The sequence below is a fragment of the Danio aesculapii genome, chromosome 16 (assembly GCF_903798145.1).
Source record: "Danio aesculapii chromosome 16, fDanAes4.1, whole genome shotgun sequence".
In the NCBI taxonomy this organism is placed as follows: Eukaryota; Metazoa; Chordata; class Actinopteri; order Cypriniformes; family Danionidae; genus Danio; species Danio aesculapii.
In genome coordinates this window covers 31,913,799-31,932,189 of record NC_079450.1, presented here as the reverse complement: position 1 = coordinate 31,932,189, position 18,391 = coordinate 31,913,799, and the positions used below count along the sequence as shown (strand labels likewise).

Genomic DNA, 18,391 nt, shown 5'->3' with positions numbered 1-18,391 from the left:
TTTTAATTGTTGCAAATTTATTAAAAATAAAAAACCTGAAAAATTACATGTACATACAGAATATGATGCCACAAGCTTGGCACTCCTGTCTTTGGGATTGCCCATTCCTCGTTGCAGTACCTCTCAAGCTCTATTACAGGGGTGGGCAAAGTCGGTCCTGGAGGGCCGGTGTCCTGCACAGTTTAGCTCCAACTCTGATCAAACACACCTGCTTATAGATAATTAGTGATCTTGAAGACACTGATTAGCATGTTCAGGTGTGTTTGATTAGAGTTGAAGCTAAACTATGCAGGACAACGGCCCTCCAGGACCGAGATTGCCCACCTCTGCTCTATCAGGTTGGATGGGAAGTGACGGTGTACAACCATTTTCAGATCTATCCAGAGATGTTCAATAGGATTTAAGTCTGGGCGCTGGCTGGGCCACTCAAGGGCATTCACCGAGTTGTTGTGAAGCCACTCCATTGATATTTTGGTAGTGTGCTTTGGGTCATTGTCCTGCAGTAAGATGAATCGTCGCCTTAGTCTCGCAGTCCCCGGGTCAAGAGCACTCTGAAGCAGGTTTTCACTCAGGATGTCTCTGTATATTACTGCATTCATCTTTCCCTCTATCCTGACTAGTCTTCCAGTTCCTGCTGCTGAAAAACATACCCACAGCATGATGCTGCCACCACCATGCTTCACTGTATAGATGGTATTAGCCTGGTGATGAGCGGCGCCTGGTTTTCTCCAAACGTAACGCCTGGCATTCACTCCAAAGAGTTCAATTTTAGTCTCATCAGACCAGAGAATTTTGTTCCTTATGGTCTGAGAGTCCTTCAGATGCCTTTTGGTTTAAAACCAAATTCCAGGTGGGGAGTGGCTTCCGTCTGGCCACGCTACCATACAGGCCTCTACCATTGGTGGATTGCTGCACAGATAGTTGTCCTTCTGTAAGGTTCTCCTTTCGCCACAGAAGAATGCTGGAGCTCAGACAGAGTGACCATTGGGTTATTGATCACCTCCCTGACTAAGGCCCTTCTCCCCCGATCACTCAGCTTAGATGGCTGGCCAGCTCTAGGAAGAGTCCTGGTGGTTCCAAACAACTTCCACTTATGGATGATGGAGGCCACTGTGCTCATAGGAACTTTCAGAGCAGCAGATTTTTTTTTCTGTAACCTTTCCCAGCCTTGTGTCTCGAGACAATCCTGTCTCTGAGGTCTACAGACAATTCCTTCGTCTTCATGCTTGGTTTGTGCTTTGACATGCATTGTCAACCCTGGGACCTTATATAGACAGGTGTATGCCTTTTCAAATCATGTCCAATCAACTGAATTTACCACAGGTGAACTCCAATTAAGCTGCTGAAACATCTCAAGAATGATCAGTGGAAACAGAATGTACCTGAGCTCAATTTAGAGCTTCATGACAAAGGCTGTGAATACTTCTGTACATGTGATTTTTCAGGTTTTATATTTTTAATAAATTTGCAACAATTTCAAAAAATCTTTGTTTGCTTTATCATTATGGGGTAATGTGTGAAGAATTTTGAGCAAATAAATGAATTTAATCCATTTTGGAATAAGGCTGTAACATAAAAAAATGTGGAAAAAGTGAAGCGCTATGAATACTTTTGGGACTGCATTAAAGACAACACTGAATCTGAAACAAAAGTCTATCTTCTTAACAAAAAAATAGCTTTTTCTAAAAACAAACAAACAAACAAACAAACAAACAAAATATTAAACACTACTGTTAACTACAATCATCAAAAATATTACTTATGGAGCAATAACGTATAATAAACAACAACATCTCTCAATAGATACATCAGAGCCAGCAGTGGATTCCAGAAAAAGTGTCTGAAGTAAGGATGCTCTTGGCAGGTGCATGAGAGCTGAATAACCAGATTGATCAAATAGGTCAAATGGAAAAAAAACTGCCCACTCTCCCTGTGACGTGATGAGGCAAAACCTAAAAAAATATGTCACAAGCACAGAAGCAATGTTTCCATCCACCTATTTTTATGTGCATTTTGGAAATGTGCTGGATATAAAAAACATATGCGCATAACTGAGTAGGATAAATGTTTTATTCGATAAGAAGATCATGTGATGATAAAAATCTGTGTGAATGGATAAACCAGCAGGCTGAGCACACTGTAAAACATCTGAAATGCTGTTTTAGTCATTCTAAAATGCCTTAACCATTTTAGTATTAGTGTTATTATATTATAAGACCTCCAGGATCAAGAGAGTCTATGCTCCGCGTCTCATGCCTTCAAACGCCACCGTGCGTTCACTGCATGTCAGGATTGCCTTCTGAGGTGCAAGTCATTAATTAAATGAAGAAAAGATTCACGCAGCTTCTAGCGCAGCAAATTCCCTTTTTACTGTTGATATTTGGTGCCAGATAATCAGGAAGTGATGACTCGCTTTGACTCATTGGATGGAAACGCTGCTTTATTCGCACGTCTTTTATGCAATAATCACAATTGTATGCATAAAGTTAATTCGAATCATTGGATAGAAACAAAGTTAGTGAGTGGATTGTCACAGACTTAAAGTTTTGTGGATGCTCCAGAACTTTGCCGAAACTCTGGTTTTTAATTGAAACCCCTATTTCACACCCTTATGGCTCAGGTATACTTCAAACGGAAATCTTCATTTGATGGCAAAAACCAGTTTGAAAAGGTGACAATATACTGTTTTTGAACACTCCAACACCCCTGCACTGCAGTAGGCAGGGTTTTGAATGTTTCATGTTGTTTGCATGTAACCACTAAACACAACAATAGTGGCAAAGAGAGAAGAAAAAATTCATAAACATCTGGCAAAAAAAAATTTCTCCAGCTTCTTGCACACCGGACAAGACAGTGCGCCACATCTCTGGTTATGGCAGTGTGCGCACACTTTCATAGAAAAGACGTGGTGTGAAACTGTGGGTCTTCTCATTCACTCTTTAAAATCTCTCTGTGAGCAATCATACAGGTGTGGGTACATCAGTTTCAGCTCTGCTACTCAACCCTCCAGTGTATTCCTGATGCTATCTTAGTTTTGTACAGTAGCTTTGGATGTTGTTCTCCTGTTTAACCTCTGTGGATATGAGATATACAAATCAAACATGTCAAAGAAGGCAGTGTCCCAGAACATGCCATGGACTGTGTAATTTCCATGGACCAAAAGTGGCCCAAAAATTTTTTTTTTTGGTGAACTGTTTAAAACTGCCAAAACAAACAAGGTTTTGGCTGTATTTTTTATTTATTAAATATATTTTTAGGGGGTTTTCACCTTTATTATATAGGAAAGTAGAAATGAGACAGGAATGCATGGGGAGCAGAGAGAGGGGAAAGGACCTCAAGCCAGGAATCAAACTTGGGTCGCCGTAAAGCATCTCAGTGCTATATCAGCACACTTTACCACTAGGCTATTGGGGCCGACTGCATTAAAAGAAAAATGTACTAGGGCCTTTACCCCAGTAGCTCCAACAAGATGTGGCCAGTGTCTAATGCAGTTAAAGCTTACTTTCAGTATTTCATCATTCATGTCTCCCTGCTTCAATTTATTATAACAATAGTTTGCTCCCTCCCACAAGCAATGTCCTGTTGCTTTACATTGTGACAAAAAACCTCTCCAAAAGCCAAAACCTTGCCCGATTAAAATATTCAGATTGTTGTTGCCTATTCAATGAACTGTTGTCCTGGGAAAAAAAAAACATTTGCTGAACATTTAATGTTAAATCATAAAATGTAATTTATGTATACTCACAATAAACCACTGGACCACAACCGCAGCCTCTGCAGAGGTGGTGTAGGTACAGGGCAGCCTGACAGTATCTCCTTTAAGAACTTGCACTTCGGGATTCACGTTGACTGTGACTGAAGCCAAACATACTGTTAAAGACAGAAACAGAGACACGAATTACACATATAGTACTGTAACAACATTAACCATTTTAATTGAGGAGCTGGACTTATTTTGAGGGAAAAGATCCAGGGATGGATGGGAGGGAGTGAGCAACACTCATAATAATTTGGCAGACGTCTTTTCACCACAGCAGCATCAGAGTCACACACAGTGAGAAATGATCCACATGCTGTGAGTCTGAAACAGCCATTGTGTTCCCGCTGCCTCCAAACATGAAGCACAGCTGCATAGAACCAGGTGCAAGAGAGAGCCAAGAAAAAAGGGCGGTCGATAACCCTTTGCGCTCATCAAATTTGGTAGTATGAGCGTGTTAGAGAGTTCACGGTAGGATTGGGTGATGATTTTTTTTATTATTCAGAATCTATTTGCAACAAATTTGAAGGCAAATTAAATAAAACATCATGGAGAGGACATGAAAGATTGTAAAAGTGTTAAGCAAAAATGGTGCAGATGTTTTTTTTTTCTGTTTTTTTTAATAATATAATTGCAAATGCTATTCATTGTATTAAAACATGGTCACAGGACATTCTAACATAAATTCATTCTAAAATGCTACTTAATAAACATTTTTATTATCAATATTAAAAACATTTCCATACTGTTTAACATTCATGTGGAAACTGTGTGAAGAGCAGCGTTGCCTGATATACAGTTGCAATCAGAATTTTAAAAACCCCTTTGAATTTTTTTTCTTTTTTTAAATATTCCCCAAATTATGTTTAACAGAGCAAGGAAATGTTCACAGTATGTCTGATAATATTTTGTCTTCTGGGGAAAGTCTTATTTGTTTTGTTTCGGCTAGAATAAAATTTTTAAAAACCATTTTAAGGTCAAAATTATTAGCCCCCTTCATCTATATTTTTTTCGATAGTCTACAGATCAAACCATCGTTATACAATAACTTGCCTAATTACCCTATCCTGCCTAGTTAACCTAATTAACCTAGTTAAACCTTTAAATGTCACTTTAAGCTGTATAGAAGTGTCTATACATGGAAACTATAGATATTTAGTGAAAAATATCTAGTCAAATATTATTTACTGTCATCATGGCAAAGATAAAATAAATCAGTTATTAGAAATGAGTTATTAAAATTATCATGTTTAGAAATGTGTTGAAAAAAATCTTCTCTCCGTTAAACAGAAAATGAGTGGAAAATAAACAGCGGGGCTAATAATTCAGGGGGTTTAATAATTTTGATTGCAACTGTGGCTGACTTTTTCCAGCCCAAAAGCTGTCCAAACCCTGCCAAACCGCACAAAAAACGGCCGAAATATTAGAATAATATTTTATTTAATTAAAAATTATTTAAATTGGAATTTAACCTAGTTACTTCAACTGTCATAATTTTTAACCATACAGCAACCAACACCAGCAGTCACACAACCACATAATAACCGGTTCACATCGAAACACTGCCCCCTCTCAATCACACACTGCACTTAATTTTGTGTAGATTACACTACCTATAAGAGTATATTTTACTTTCGAAATGGGGTATAAATTCGTCCTGTTTGGCGTTTTAAATAGTTTTGAACATAAGTAGGCGTTGCTTGTCAATCAGACATCTATCATCTATGTTTGTTCTTGCTGTCAATTGTGGAAAAAAAATGATTGATAAAAGTGTCATGATAACCGCTGTGAGTTTAACTGCAGGTGCTGCATGATGTGCGTGCACGTGAAAGGGAATTGAGTTGACTTCAGAACCTGACATCAATGTCCAACCTAAAATCAACCTAAAGTCAACCAAATATCAACGTCTAATCATGTTACACCTTGATATTGTGTGGACATTACCACTATGACATCTATCAGACGTTGGATTTTGGCCACTTTCCAACACAACCTAAAATCAACCAAATATCACGTAATTTGACGTCGTTATTGGACGTCAAAATAAAGTTGTCCTTAATAGACGCTTGCTAGACATTGAATTTTGGTCTGACGTCTAACCTAATACTACCGTCTTGATGTTGTGTGCCTGCTGGGAACTTTCCTTCACCTCCGCTTGAACGTGGGCCCACGAGGTTTGTGCTATGCATTGGTCACTAGTAACTGAATGGAGTAGGAGCACACAGTTATGTTTTGTTGAATATGTTGCATATAAAATAATGTTTCAAAACCGCCCAAACTTTGTCAACCCGCCAATGCCGTTTTTTACCTGCACAATCAAATTCAAAACTGCACAATTGGGCAGGAAACCAACACTGGTGAAGAAGTTACTTCTTTTGTAAGTTTATTGTATTTATTATTTATTATTAATAGGATCAATTTAATGCATCATTGCTGAAAGTATTTCTTTAAAACTCGTTTTGACCCCCAAACTTTGAGCAGCATATACTGAGTTACTGACACATATAAATTAAATGAATAAATATCAATTTTATTTGTGTTAATTTAGTTTAAAAAAAAAAAACTTTGAGGAAAACATGCCTTGATTATTTATAACTAGATTTTCCATTTCATATAGTGAACGTATTAAATAATTGGTGGAAAAAAACAAAACAATCATAAATATTAAATACCAAAACAGTGCTGGTCATACTGTATGTAATGTATGTTCTTCACTGCACTCCCACTTTGCACAATGCACTTTTCAGTACATAACTAAACATGAAACCCATATTAACAGTCTTCTTTGTTGTATGCATGTATGTGTGTAACATGAGCATGGTGTAGCCTTGTTTAGAAAGATCACATGAGAAATGTGGCATCAGGACAGACAATAATCTCCCCTAGGATCCTCCTTCTTTCCTAGATCCCTTTGGCTGATAGACAACACACATAAACACACACCCGCTAACATTCTCATGACTCCCACCCGGAGCACAGAACCCAAACAAACAGCTCCTGTTCAGTGAAGAGAACAACTTCACACACTGAGCGAAACAAGCAGAGGCTGCGCTTTTGCTTTAAAACTGAATGCGCGCAACACAGGAACCAGTGCACATCAGTCAGATACAAGGCACATTTCCATTACCCTTCAAACTGAGCAAATAGAAAATACGCCTAATAAAAACACAGAACTTTTGCAAAATGCCCATATGTGGCAAACAATTTTATATGTGAGGTTTTTGGGACAATTTGAAATAGGAATATTAAGCAACACTGCACTAGAAACCTTATTTTTTCACATTAAACATTATCTTTCTTTAAAGATATGTGCATCAGCCTCAAATTAAATAACTCTATCTATCTCCTTGATTTTTCGTTTAGAAATTTATAGTTTCAGTTGCATAGGCCTCACCTAACCGACACAGCATCATTTTGCATAAGTTTTGTCTTGACACTTACAAAAAATCAAATGTTTTGTTAAACTTTTGTTCTGGAAAAATGGCTGTTTGAGTAGAAACATTACTGCTCAACAAAAAAATGTTGAAAGAAACAATATTTATGTAATAGATGGGTCACACTTGATTTTGATGGTCGGTTTGTTGAATTAGTTACATTGCATCTGCATGCCAACTGATTCTCATTAGATTATATGTAGACTGTTAGGCTGGGGTTAGAGTTTGGGTTGGGGTAAGTGTAAGTTGACATGTATTTGCAAAGTTTCTTATAGTTAGTTAAATGTCTGTTGAAGGAGCAGTATCAACTGATATTAAGCAGACAGTCTACTAATACTCAAATGGACCATCAAAATTAAGAGTTACCAATAGATGATATATTTATATAAAGTGTCATATTTTATAAAATGGTATTACTTTCATGTAATCACTACCATCCATTGTTTATTATTTTGTTTGGTTGTATGTGTCAATGTGTGTGTGTGTGTATGTGTGTATGTTACATTCCTTTAGTGATTGAAATTGAATGCTTCAAAGAGCTCAGTATGTAATAGTGGGGTCAAAGGGGTCAAAGGTCAGTATGTGTTGACATTCATTGACGGAGCACTTTTTTTCTTTTGTAGTCTCCATATGCCAGTCATAAATCCCTTGATTTTAAATCCCTTGGTGTCCCTTGATTTGACCAACTTCTGTACATCTCCATTACTTTCTATGTGGCTCTGACTCTAATGCCTGCTTTTTTTAGTCTATGCACTCGTTACATAAGAAATTATAATCTGTTGTATAATGTGTACAATGAATGATATAAAGGTCAATGCAGAAGGCATCAAAAGGCCACAAATGCACATTATGTTTGTGTGTTAATATAATTTATTCATTTTTTGGTTACAATTTTTATTTTTTTATTCATGTTAATTTAATAAAATAAGTGAAGTTTAGGGCAACACAGTAGGTAGTGCTGTCGCCTCACAGCAAGAAAGTCACTGGTTCGAGCCTCGGCTGGGTCAGTTGGTGTTTCTGTTAGTTTGCATGTTCTCCATGCGTTCGCGAGGGTTTCCTCCGGGCGCTCCGGTTTCCTCCGGGCGCTCCGGTTTCCCCCACAGTCCAAAGACATGTGGTACAGGTGAATTGGGTAGGCTAAATAGTCCGTAGTGTGTGAATGTGAAAGCACTATTGCCTCACAGCAAGAATGTCTCTGGTTAAAATCCCTACTAACCCAGTTGACATTTCTGTGCGGACTTTGCTAGTTCCCGTGCTCGCATTGGTTTTCCCTGGGTTCTCCGGTTTCCTTTCAAAGTCCAAAAAACACACAACCTAAGTAAATTGAACATACCAAATTTACACCATAGCCAAGTTCTTAGCAAGCGTGCATCTCTCCTTAGCCACCATTTGTCTGTCATTATTCAGAAATAAGTCGGGGGAGTTCATCAAGATCTACCTGAGCTCAAACTCCCCTCTCACCCTGCAAACAGGAGAGAGCCCAGGGCTCGAGAATCTCATAAGCTCAGGGCTCTTTCCCGGGACAGCATGCCAAACAAGCGTTATCATCAATCATCAGCTAAGTGTGAACTCTTGAATTACAATTTTAATGAATTGTATAACATATGAACAGCTTAATATATTATAAATAAGGTTGCGTTCAAAAGATAAATACCTTAATAATAACACAATAATTAAAAATGGTTTTCTAATAAAACGTTTACCTGTATAAAAATTAAATTATTTGATAGTTATTTTTTAAGGTGTCTTTAAAAATTCTTTTTGTTACATTTTTTTTAATTCTTAAAATTATATATGGCGGTTCATTCCGCTGTGGCGACTCCTAATTAATAAAGGGACTAAGCCAAAAAGAAAATGAATTAATGAATGAATATATATATATATATATATATATATATATATATATATATATATATATATATATAATTAAAAAAATAGATGCCAAACTATGTTGAAATGGTAAATACCCTTTTTAAAACCAGCTTTTTGTGTTTCCGAGTTTAAAATGTAATGAAAATGAGTAAATGATGAAAAAAGTATTATTTTGGTTAAAGATCCAATCGATTTGTCTGTTTAAAGCTCACTTCAGTTCCACTTCTCTCTTTTACTCTCACTGCTCCTGTTTAATCAATACTATATGTCCACTCTTCTTTTCTGCCTATACGGGAGCAGCTGGACAGACAGAGGGGCAATTAAAGGGCAATTAGTGCCTCCTCCGTTCAATCTCCACCTCAGCAGGGGCTGGATGGGGTGCGGTCAAGGCCACGTGCGGGTGGGTGCGAATGATAGCGAGTGGTAAAGATAATCGGATTTAGAGAAAGAAAGAGAGAAACAGATGGACAGGAGACGTTCAGACTGTGAGCAGCAGACACATCGACAGACACTCACACTGAGAGGAGACCATACCAACTAACACACACACACACATACAGTATTTATGAAGTGCATCAAGTCTGCACACTGCATTCTGAAAACTCAAGGCAGTTTTCAGATGGATGGATCATTACAGTATTGGCAATTGCTGGCAAGACAGAACTGGGCCAGCTGACTTCAGAGAGCCGGAGAGCTGCTGCAGTCAAAGGCTGCCATCACACGTCTCCCTAAAGTTCTATCCTAAAGCGTTAGCTGAACAGTATCCTTCACACACACGCACAGTAGGAGAACAGATGCAACTGTGAACTGAGTCAGCTGCCTCTCTACTTCAGCTTTCAGGGTCTGTTCTTTATATTTTCCCTTTACTCACAACAATTTATTATACATTTTATATATATATGAAACAAAGCAGATGCTGAAAACAGACTTGCAGATCCAAATTCAGTAAAATAAACAAGGTCATACAGGCAGAGGTCAGAAACAGGAGCAAAACAGTAGTACAACGGAAATCCAAAGACGTGGTCAGTATACAGGTGAGAGGTCAGACAAGGTGGCAATGATTAAAACCGAGGAACAAAGCATGACTCAATACACAGGAAAACAAACCAGGAAACAAACCAGGAAAGATGAGCAGTAGCTATGTCTGTGTGAGTGTCCAGATTGTTGTCAGCTGCTGTAGGAGTTGGTGGGCGCAGGGAGATCTGGGAGTTGTAGTTCGTTCAGCAGTAATCTCCAATAGCCAGTGAAATAGTTGTGTCTATTGGCATAAGTGTGATGTGATGGTACATTGGGATATATCAGACTGTAAAAGATATGGACGTAGTACCCGTGATGCCACCCATAGGTTTCTGAAGAGCGCAAATGAAGCTACAAGTAGGCGTGGCCAACTGTTTCCATTTTGTTTGTACGTCATTACACCCACCAGGGGTAACCAAATAAGGGCAAAGAGGTGGAGCGTCAGTGGAGCTAGAGATACCTGCTAGCATTTTGCTTAGACAGGCTTTTCTTTGGAGTAACGCTTAATACTTCATTATCTGCGACTCGTTTGTGTTCTGGCAACATGTGCTTGGTTGTATACTCTATAAATAAAGTGTTTAGTCTTTTAAAAACACTCCTGTAATACTTTAAGCCACTAAGCATTGTTTTTCTACAGGGGGGGAATCGTGAATTACTTCCAAATACTTCAAATATAGTCTGTGTTAGTAAATGCAAGGCTATTGATGAAATCCAGGCATAAAACTGTATGATAATGTTTCAGATGACTGTTCTATAGCCTACAGCTAATCAATCGGTCAGATTCTGGAGTCCATTCAAGTTCTAAAGAAAATTATTAATGATAAATCATCTTAAGTAAAACAAATACATTTATGGATATGGTATACAAGTATATAATTTCACTCAACTGGGAAATGGAGGCAACTTGAACGGTTTGTGAGTACAATTAAGTGCACACAGCAAGCCATATCATCTGATAATTGTACACTTTATCAAATGAAATGAGTGCAGTTAACTCAAAATTTGCTAAAAGTTAAATCTACTCATTTAAAAAAAGAGTTTTGAACTCAATATTGAAGGTAATGAGTTAATTAAATACCTCATTACTTCAACTTAAATGGAGTAAGTTCACAGTACTCATATAGTTCAGTTTTTTAAGTCAAATGGTTGTTGCAATTGAGTTTGAGTTGGCTTAACTTAATGGGTTTTACAGTACTCAGTTGGTTTGAGTTCTCTTCATTTATTGGGTTTTACTGTGCTCAAATAGCTTCTTTTACTCAAATAGATTAAGTTCACAGTACTTATTTGCATTAGTTTTTGAACTTAAATGGTTTTTTGCAATCGGTTTCCTCAAATGATTTGAGTTACCTTAACTTTTTGGGTTTTACAGTGTAGGAAATAATCCCAAAAGGCAATTGACTGTGTAAAGCCACATAAAACAAAACAAAAATACAATGTGTATGCATTCATACGTTCAGCGGCTAATCAGCCAGAATCAGCTGACGTGATGAGACAGTGAGCAGTGAGACTTAGTTGTCACTCAAGTGGCCATTCCCTTAATTAATGCAGACTTGATCAAACTTAAAACTTAATATAAACTAAACGGATGTTGTAAAAAAATTCACCCTCCGCACAGTTGTCATGAAGGCTGATATTACCTATAAGAACTAAAAACATCTTTTGTACCAGGCTGTAAACATGTTTTTATCAGCTGTAAAATTGGCCAAATAGCATTGCAGTCAGTGAACATCTGGACTTACTGGAGCCAGCCCCCCAAAGGCCAGTCGATGAATTGCAGTTTCAGTTACTTCTTTATTGGCTTCACAAGGGAGAGCGAAAGGTTGCCGCTTGGGATATATATACAAATCCAAAAAGGTCACTGTAAGAAGAATGGCATTATGCCAGCTTTCAGCAAAAATACAAAAAAACATCTTGTTTACTTTGTGTAAACTGTAGTAAATGCTACAAAAAAGTGTATATTTAGGTTTTTAGCACTCTGTGTAAATAGTTTAAGTAACATTAGTCAGAGTATGTGAAGAGTTTAGATGCAAAAAACCCCTAAATGCCATCTGAAATTTTCCTCTAAAATGAGCATTTTTATTAGGCTCCTGTGTGTATGTTCAGTAACATCACTTTTATGACAAAAAACAAGTCCTTTTCCTAGTCTTTAAAGTGAAATATCTCAACATAAACAAAGAAGGCTGAGAAAAATGTTTATTTTTGATAGAAATTTCAGACGGCACTAAGAGGTTTTTGCATCTGAACTCTTCATGTCCCTTTTTTTTAATCTAAGAGTGGGCTCTCCCCTGTGTTTTCAACCTCTTTTCATTCATTTTCTGGCTGGCGTCAACTGCCAACGCAAGCACCCACAGAGAGATTGATGTATTATGCAGATGAATGGTGTGTATACAGTATCTTTCCACTGTGCGGACAAACTGTGCACTCGTGTATGCGCACACACACTCGGGCACATGTATACACAAACATGGTCTGACAGACCGAAAGGTGATCCCTCCCTCATGGGCAAAAGCTTCCAATGTAAACTCAATTCTCCATTAACAGCAGCTCTCAGGTACACAGTGTACATGTAAGCTGTCTGTCCATTCTCTGAGGACTCCAACAACAGGAGCCCTGGTACATGTGCTCACACTGGTTGACGCATAGTTGAGTGTTGCTAACAACCTCGCAAATCATACTCCCTTTAACATCTCACAATGGATATTAAATCAAATCAAAACATTTCACTCTTTAAAAGGATCGTTCACCCAAAAATGAACATTTTGTACATTTTTAGTTGTGTAGCAAGCTAGATTTGTCATCATTTGCAATATTTCATACAAGCAAGGATTGCTGCTGATGTCTCTATGAAGTCTAGCACTTTGTCTAATGTAAACATAGAGAATGACACATGCCGGCGGAGTACAGGAAATATACTTATTACTGCCAGTTTCCCTAAACCTGGCATTGTGGTAAGGTTGGTTTTATATTCGCACATTCTTTTGAACAACTAAATGAATGCATAGCTCTATTTAACTGACTATATTTTGATAAAATTACATCGATGCTGTAAAAGTTACCTAATACAATTGAAAAGTCACATCAGTCTTTCGCCGGAACAACCGTGCATAGCCCATTCGTAAAAGAACACAACCTGCATAAGCTTTGCATGAGTAAAACAGTTTTAAAACATTCATACCTGTCAAAAAAAGAAATGCCACAACCATGGTGTCATCTCTTGAAAGCCATTCCGATATTGATTCAGGATTTAGAAAAGTTTTGATGCAGCATTTTTGACAGAAGCCCTCTCAATCTTTCTTTTGAATGGATCCACGTTGGTCTTTCAGAAAGGTCAGGTTGATTCTGAGCTTGCCTGTCACTCTTTCTGTCAGCAGCAGGTCACGCTGCAAGTGAATGCACAAATGACATATCTATCTGTGTGAACATGAGATATACACATCTACATTTGTTGACAGACAGTTTGGGTTATCTATCTATTTTTGGGTTGAAATTTTTTATTGGACGAACATTTTTTAGGTTTATGCCTTACCCAGAATATAACAAATACATATAAATACATTTCAAGAGTTCACACTTAGATATGCTTGGCGTTTAAAGCAGGTTTGGCATGCTGTCCCGGAAGAGAACCCTAAGCTCGGAGATATTTGAGCCCAGGGCCCCCGCCCGGTCGATAAGCATATCAGGAGATCTGAGATCAGGTAGGTCTCGAGAGCTCCCCCTTTAGAAAAGGGAGGAAAAGGAGGAGATGGGGTGGAAGGGGGGATTCTTCCAAACGAAGATAGAGCAGTAGGAAGAAAATGATCCATTTATAGTAAACTAGGATCAATCTGATTGGATTATTACTGATTACAGATGAGTGGCCAGACTTGCTCAATCATATCACGTGCTCCTCTCGAAATTAGTTTATGAAACTTCACTTAGATCGATTACTTTAATCATTACTATTGGAATGTGAAGAGACTTTTGAAAGAAAAGACAATCACCTATAGCACCTTTAATCAGAGGAAAGCAGTGAAGTGTCAGTAAATGATCACAAATGTTCATTTTTAGGTGAACTATCACTATTAAAGTTAGGCTATGTTGTGAGTTAGTGAAAAATATAACTGTGAATTATCAGAAAACAACAGTGTGTGTAGATGCTTCACACAGAGCTAATGAACTATAAGAGAGAATAGGTGTCTCGTGGGAATGTTTTTGAGATGTGCATGTGTGTGGTTCAAAGCAAAACCAAAGTTAAATAAGTTCTGTGGCTGATCTTAATGATAATAAAAGGCACATTAGTATATAAACATCATTGTTGCCCACAAACTGTGGTGAAAAATGAAGATACGCTGAGGATCTCTCTTCAGTCTGCTGCAGTCTGCTGCAGGTTTTCTATATCCTAGGCCTTCTATATTTCTAGGCCACATTCAGTTCACTTTTACTTTCAAAATAAAACATGACCTTTTACGTCATTCAATATCTTCTGAAAAGCTTTATAATATTCAGTCCTCAAAAAATAACCTTCTGGCGAATATCCAGAAGAAACTGAATGGATGAACACGTCGTTCTAACCGCATGTGACAGTGGGTCAGCACAGCTCAGCAGCTGCATTCATTTCAAATGTTCTGTATGAAAACGGCCTACTGTATGTATCTGTCAAATGCACAACCAGTGAATGTAAATGACACCAAACACAGGCTGAAATCAAACCCTAGGGCTGTGATTTTCTTTTCTTTTTAATGAAAGCATTTCCTTCTAATGAAAACACATACATGTATAAATATACAATTCAAACAAGAAGTACAGCTGAGAAAAGGCATTTATAGGTTTCAATAAAAAAAATAAGCTTTACTTTTTATTATATGCAAACTTTTTATCTAGTTTGAACCCATCTAAAATTCTAATAACAATATCCATTGATGTAATTTTCATAATTATTCATATTTTAAGCTGATGAATGATAAAAAAAAGAGTTCAATCGACATTAAAAAGCTCATGGATTTAAAGCAGAAGATAGCAATGCAGCAGAATTATAATAAAGAGAACATGACAACACAAAAGCATAACTTTAGGGCTTGAATTGTTTTTGCACTATATAGTTTGTCCACAGATAACACCGAACTGAGCATTGTTTCACAGTCAGAAAAAAAATTAAATGGAAAAAGATCCACAACAAACTACTGAATACAGCAAAAACAACAGACACCCGTGCTGATGAAAGCAGCACAAAAAGCATAGGCAGTGAACAAGGATGCATCTTTAAACTTTAAAATCCTCAAACAAGCTCTGATCTAACTTAAAACTGCATTAATAATAGCTTATAAAATCACAAGTATACTTCAAACTTCAACGCATATAGAATTTCAATTACTTCGATATTTTTTATTTTTTTAATATACCTCAAGAATGGCTTCTGGAAACTAACCCAAGTGCACAGATGCTTATATTGAAATGAAATAAACAGAAATACATGCAGACACATATAAAGCATGAATATTCATGACAAAAACATCCACCCACACGCATGTACACAAACAGAAAAAGTGTTAACCTTGCTGATTTTTACGGAGGGCTGTAATTTTCAGGGTTGATGTTGTTCTGAATGTTATTGCTATGGCAACAGGGTATCAGGCAGGACGGCTATGGGGAACAGCAGTGAGTGGGAAGTGAGAGTTTCAGGGCAGCCTCAATGTCAGCAGTGTTATAGCTGGATGACATTCACTACTGCTGATGCTGACAGCACACGTCAGGACTCAAACTTCAGTCCCTTTAACACACAAAGTTATTGTATGTTTCTACAATATTTAAGATACAGCGCAGATGTCATGTGGACCACCTGTATGCAGTTTTTTAAAACTAAACTTATTTGTTTGTTAATTAAAAATAAAGCTGAAATATTAGATGAACATCTTTGTTTAAAGAGTATAGTTCATAAAAAGGAAAAATTGAAAATCATTTACTCATTTAATCAATTTAAAGTTATAAACCTTTCTTTTTTCTGAACGAAAAGGGGAGATATTTTGAAGAAAGCTGAAATTGTGTAACCATTGACTTCCATAATGGAAAAAAAAACAATTACTATGGAAGTCAATGGTAACAGGTTTTCAAGATATTTCAAAATATCTACTTTGGTTTTTAACAGAAAAAAACCCAAATGAAAATATTAAATAAGTAAAGGGTGAGCACTGAATTTTCAGTTTTGATTGAGCTTTCCATTTAACAATCGCTAAAATAGGTTGAAATATTAAAATTACTAAATTATTTTACTACAGTTAATAATAAGTCAAAGCTAAATAGATATTTACAAATATGACACAAATGCATAGCATAACTCACTGTCACAATCACCAGCGATCCAGTCTGAACTACAAGTTCCAGTCATGCAACACACACACCTGTTCCAAGTCTCCATTGATTACTCTCCCACAGCTGAAGCTGCTCATGGACTGATTACTGGGCTATTTAAACAGCACACTAACACACATAAGTTGCTAGGAACTTTTGAACATTACGACACGTTTTCCTTGCCTTGTCTTGCCGTGTTATTGACCCTCACTTCTTTGTTTGTTTACGTTGCCTGCTGCCTGCCTGTACTGACGATCGCCTACATACAACTGTTTGCCCCTGTGTTATCTGTTGCTTGCCTGACCATCTCTGTATAATAAACGCTGCATTTAGATCCTTACTTCCTTGTCAGTGTCCGCTTCACATTACAATCACTAACATTTTAACTAATTTTACAAACAACAAAGTAATTATTTAAGTAAATAAAACAAATGTACTATAATAATAATATAATAATATAGTAATAATATTAATATAATACTACAATTATGTACTATAAAAGTACATAATCTTTATTAAAATAGCAATACCTTTTTAAATATATTACATTTATATTAATCAATAAATATATTATTTGTTACATTTATTTATTGAAATTATTGAGCATATTGAGTTTATGTGGAGATTAAAGCAGCATTTCTAGAAATATAACTACAGCAGTTGTAAAATACACATTTATTTTCTTTAAGAAAGTGTAAACTAAAAACTAGAGCTGCACAATTCTGGCTAAAACGAGAATCACAATTTATTTTGCTTAAAATAGAGATCACGATTTTCTCACGAGTCTGTAGATGTAAAATAAAGTTTAATATGAGTCGGCTGTTAATATAAGTGCTGTTCATACTTCGCGCGCATCTCTCAAACAATCACTCTGTGCCACAAACTGAATGTTATTTATAACTTTATTACCTGTTACTCATAGGTTCTGTTCACTAAAGTAGACGTGCGCATCTATCATTAAGTAAGGCGCGTACCCGCCCTCTCTGTGGTAACAGGTCACGGTCAGCAACTCACGTCACGTGTGATTTACATCATTACATGAAGACAAAAAGGACATTTTTAGGTGAATTATACCTTATAAATACAGTATGTGACTCTTTCAACATCATTTGGAGGTGTCCATGTCGCTGAGCAATGTATGTGAAACAATGAAAAGACTCGTGCAGCCGCCTTTGCTTCTCTCCTGAACTTGAAAATATCATTGGCAGAATCGTAGAAATGCTGGATTAAGATCGTCTAGGGGGTTGAATCGAGATCGCAATGTTTTTTTCGATTAATTGTTTAGCTCTACTAAAAACAAAACATTTATAAAGATAAAAATAAATAAAATAATTTTAAGTGTAAAAATCTAAACTAAAAAAAAACTAAGAAAACAGCAACTTCACAGCAGGAAGTGGGTGGCACACTTTAAACTTCCTTCCTGACAACTTTAAATAAACTGCTAAATACAAAATGAGCAAAAACTGTAGATAAAGAAAGCCTGCTGTGTCTCTGTGTGAATGTGCGTGTGTGTGTGTGTGTGTTTAATAGATGTAGAAGGTGGAGAGGGGCATGATGGGTCCATGTAAGGCCTGACATCAGTCATCACTGTTGTGATGAAACATGAACAGGTGCAAGAGCACCAATAGCAGCTGCTCTCTCTCTCTCTCTCTCTCTCTCACACACACACACACACACACACACACACACACACACACACACACACACACACACACACACATACATACATACATACACACAGCAAACTAAGAAGTGATACTGGAGATGGGGAACAGACAAAAGCTGAAAATTGGCAAAAGTAAAATGACACAACGGAAAATGTAACAAAACTTTGTCTAGTTCATCAAAATGTTGAATATAGCTTAGCAACATTTAGAAAAACAATAAAGCCAAATTCCCAGAGTCACCTTTTACAAAACAAAAATGAGGCAAATTAAAATCATGTGAACTTGAGTCACTCTAGTCAGCTGTTCACCTTTTTCCATTT

The 18,391-nt window shown here is 37.0% G+C and overlaps 1 protein-coding gene across 2 annotated transcripts in view; it reads right to left on the bottom strand.

Annotated features, from left to right (window-relative positions):
* Nucleotides 1-18,391, bottom strand: part of bcam (basal cell adhesion molecule (Lutheran blood group)) — a 106,531-nt gene that overhangs the window by 28,454 nt on the left and 59,686 nt on the right. For both annotated transcript variants that reach the window (XM_056475161.1, XM_056475162.1), the window contains exon 2: nt 3,746-3,870. In XM_056475161.1, coding sequence (XP_056331136.1) covers nt 3,746-3,870 — 125 coding nt within the window. The remainder of the gene's footprint in view (nt 1-3,745; nt 3,871-18,391) is intronic.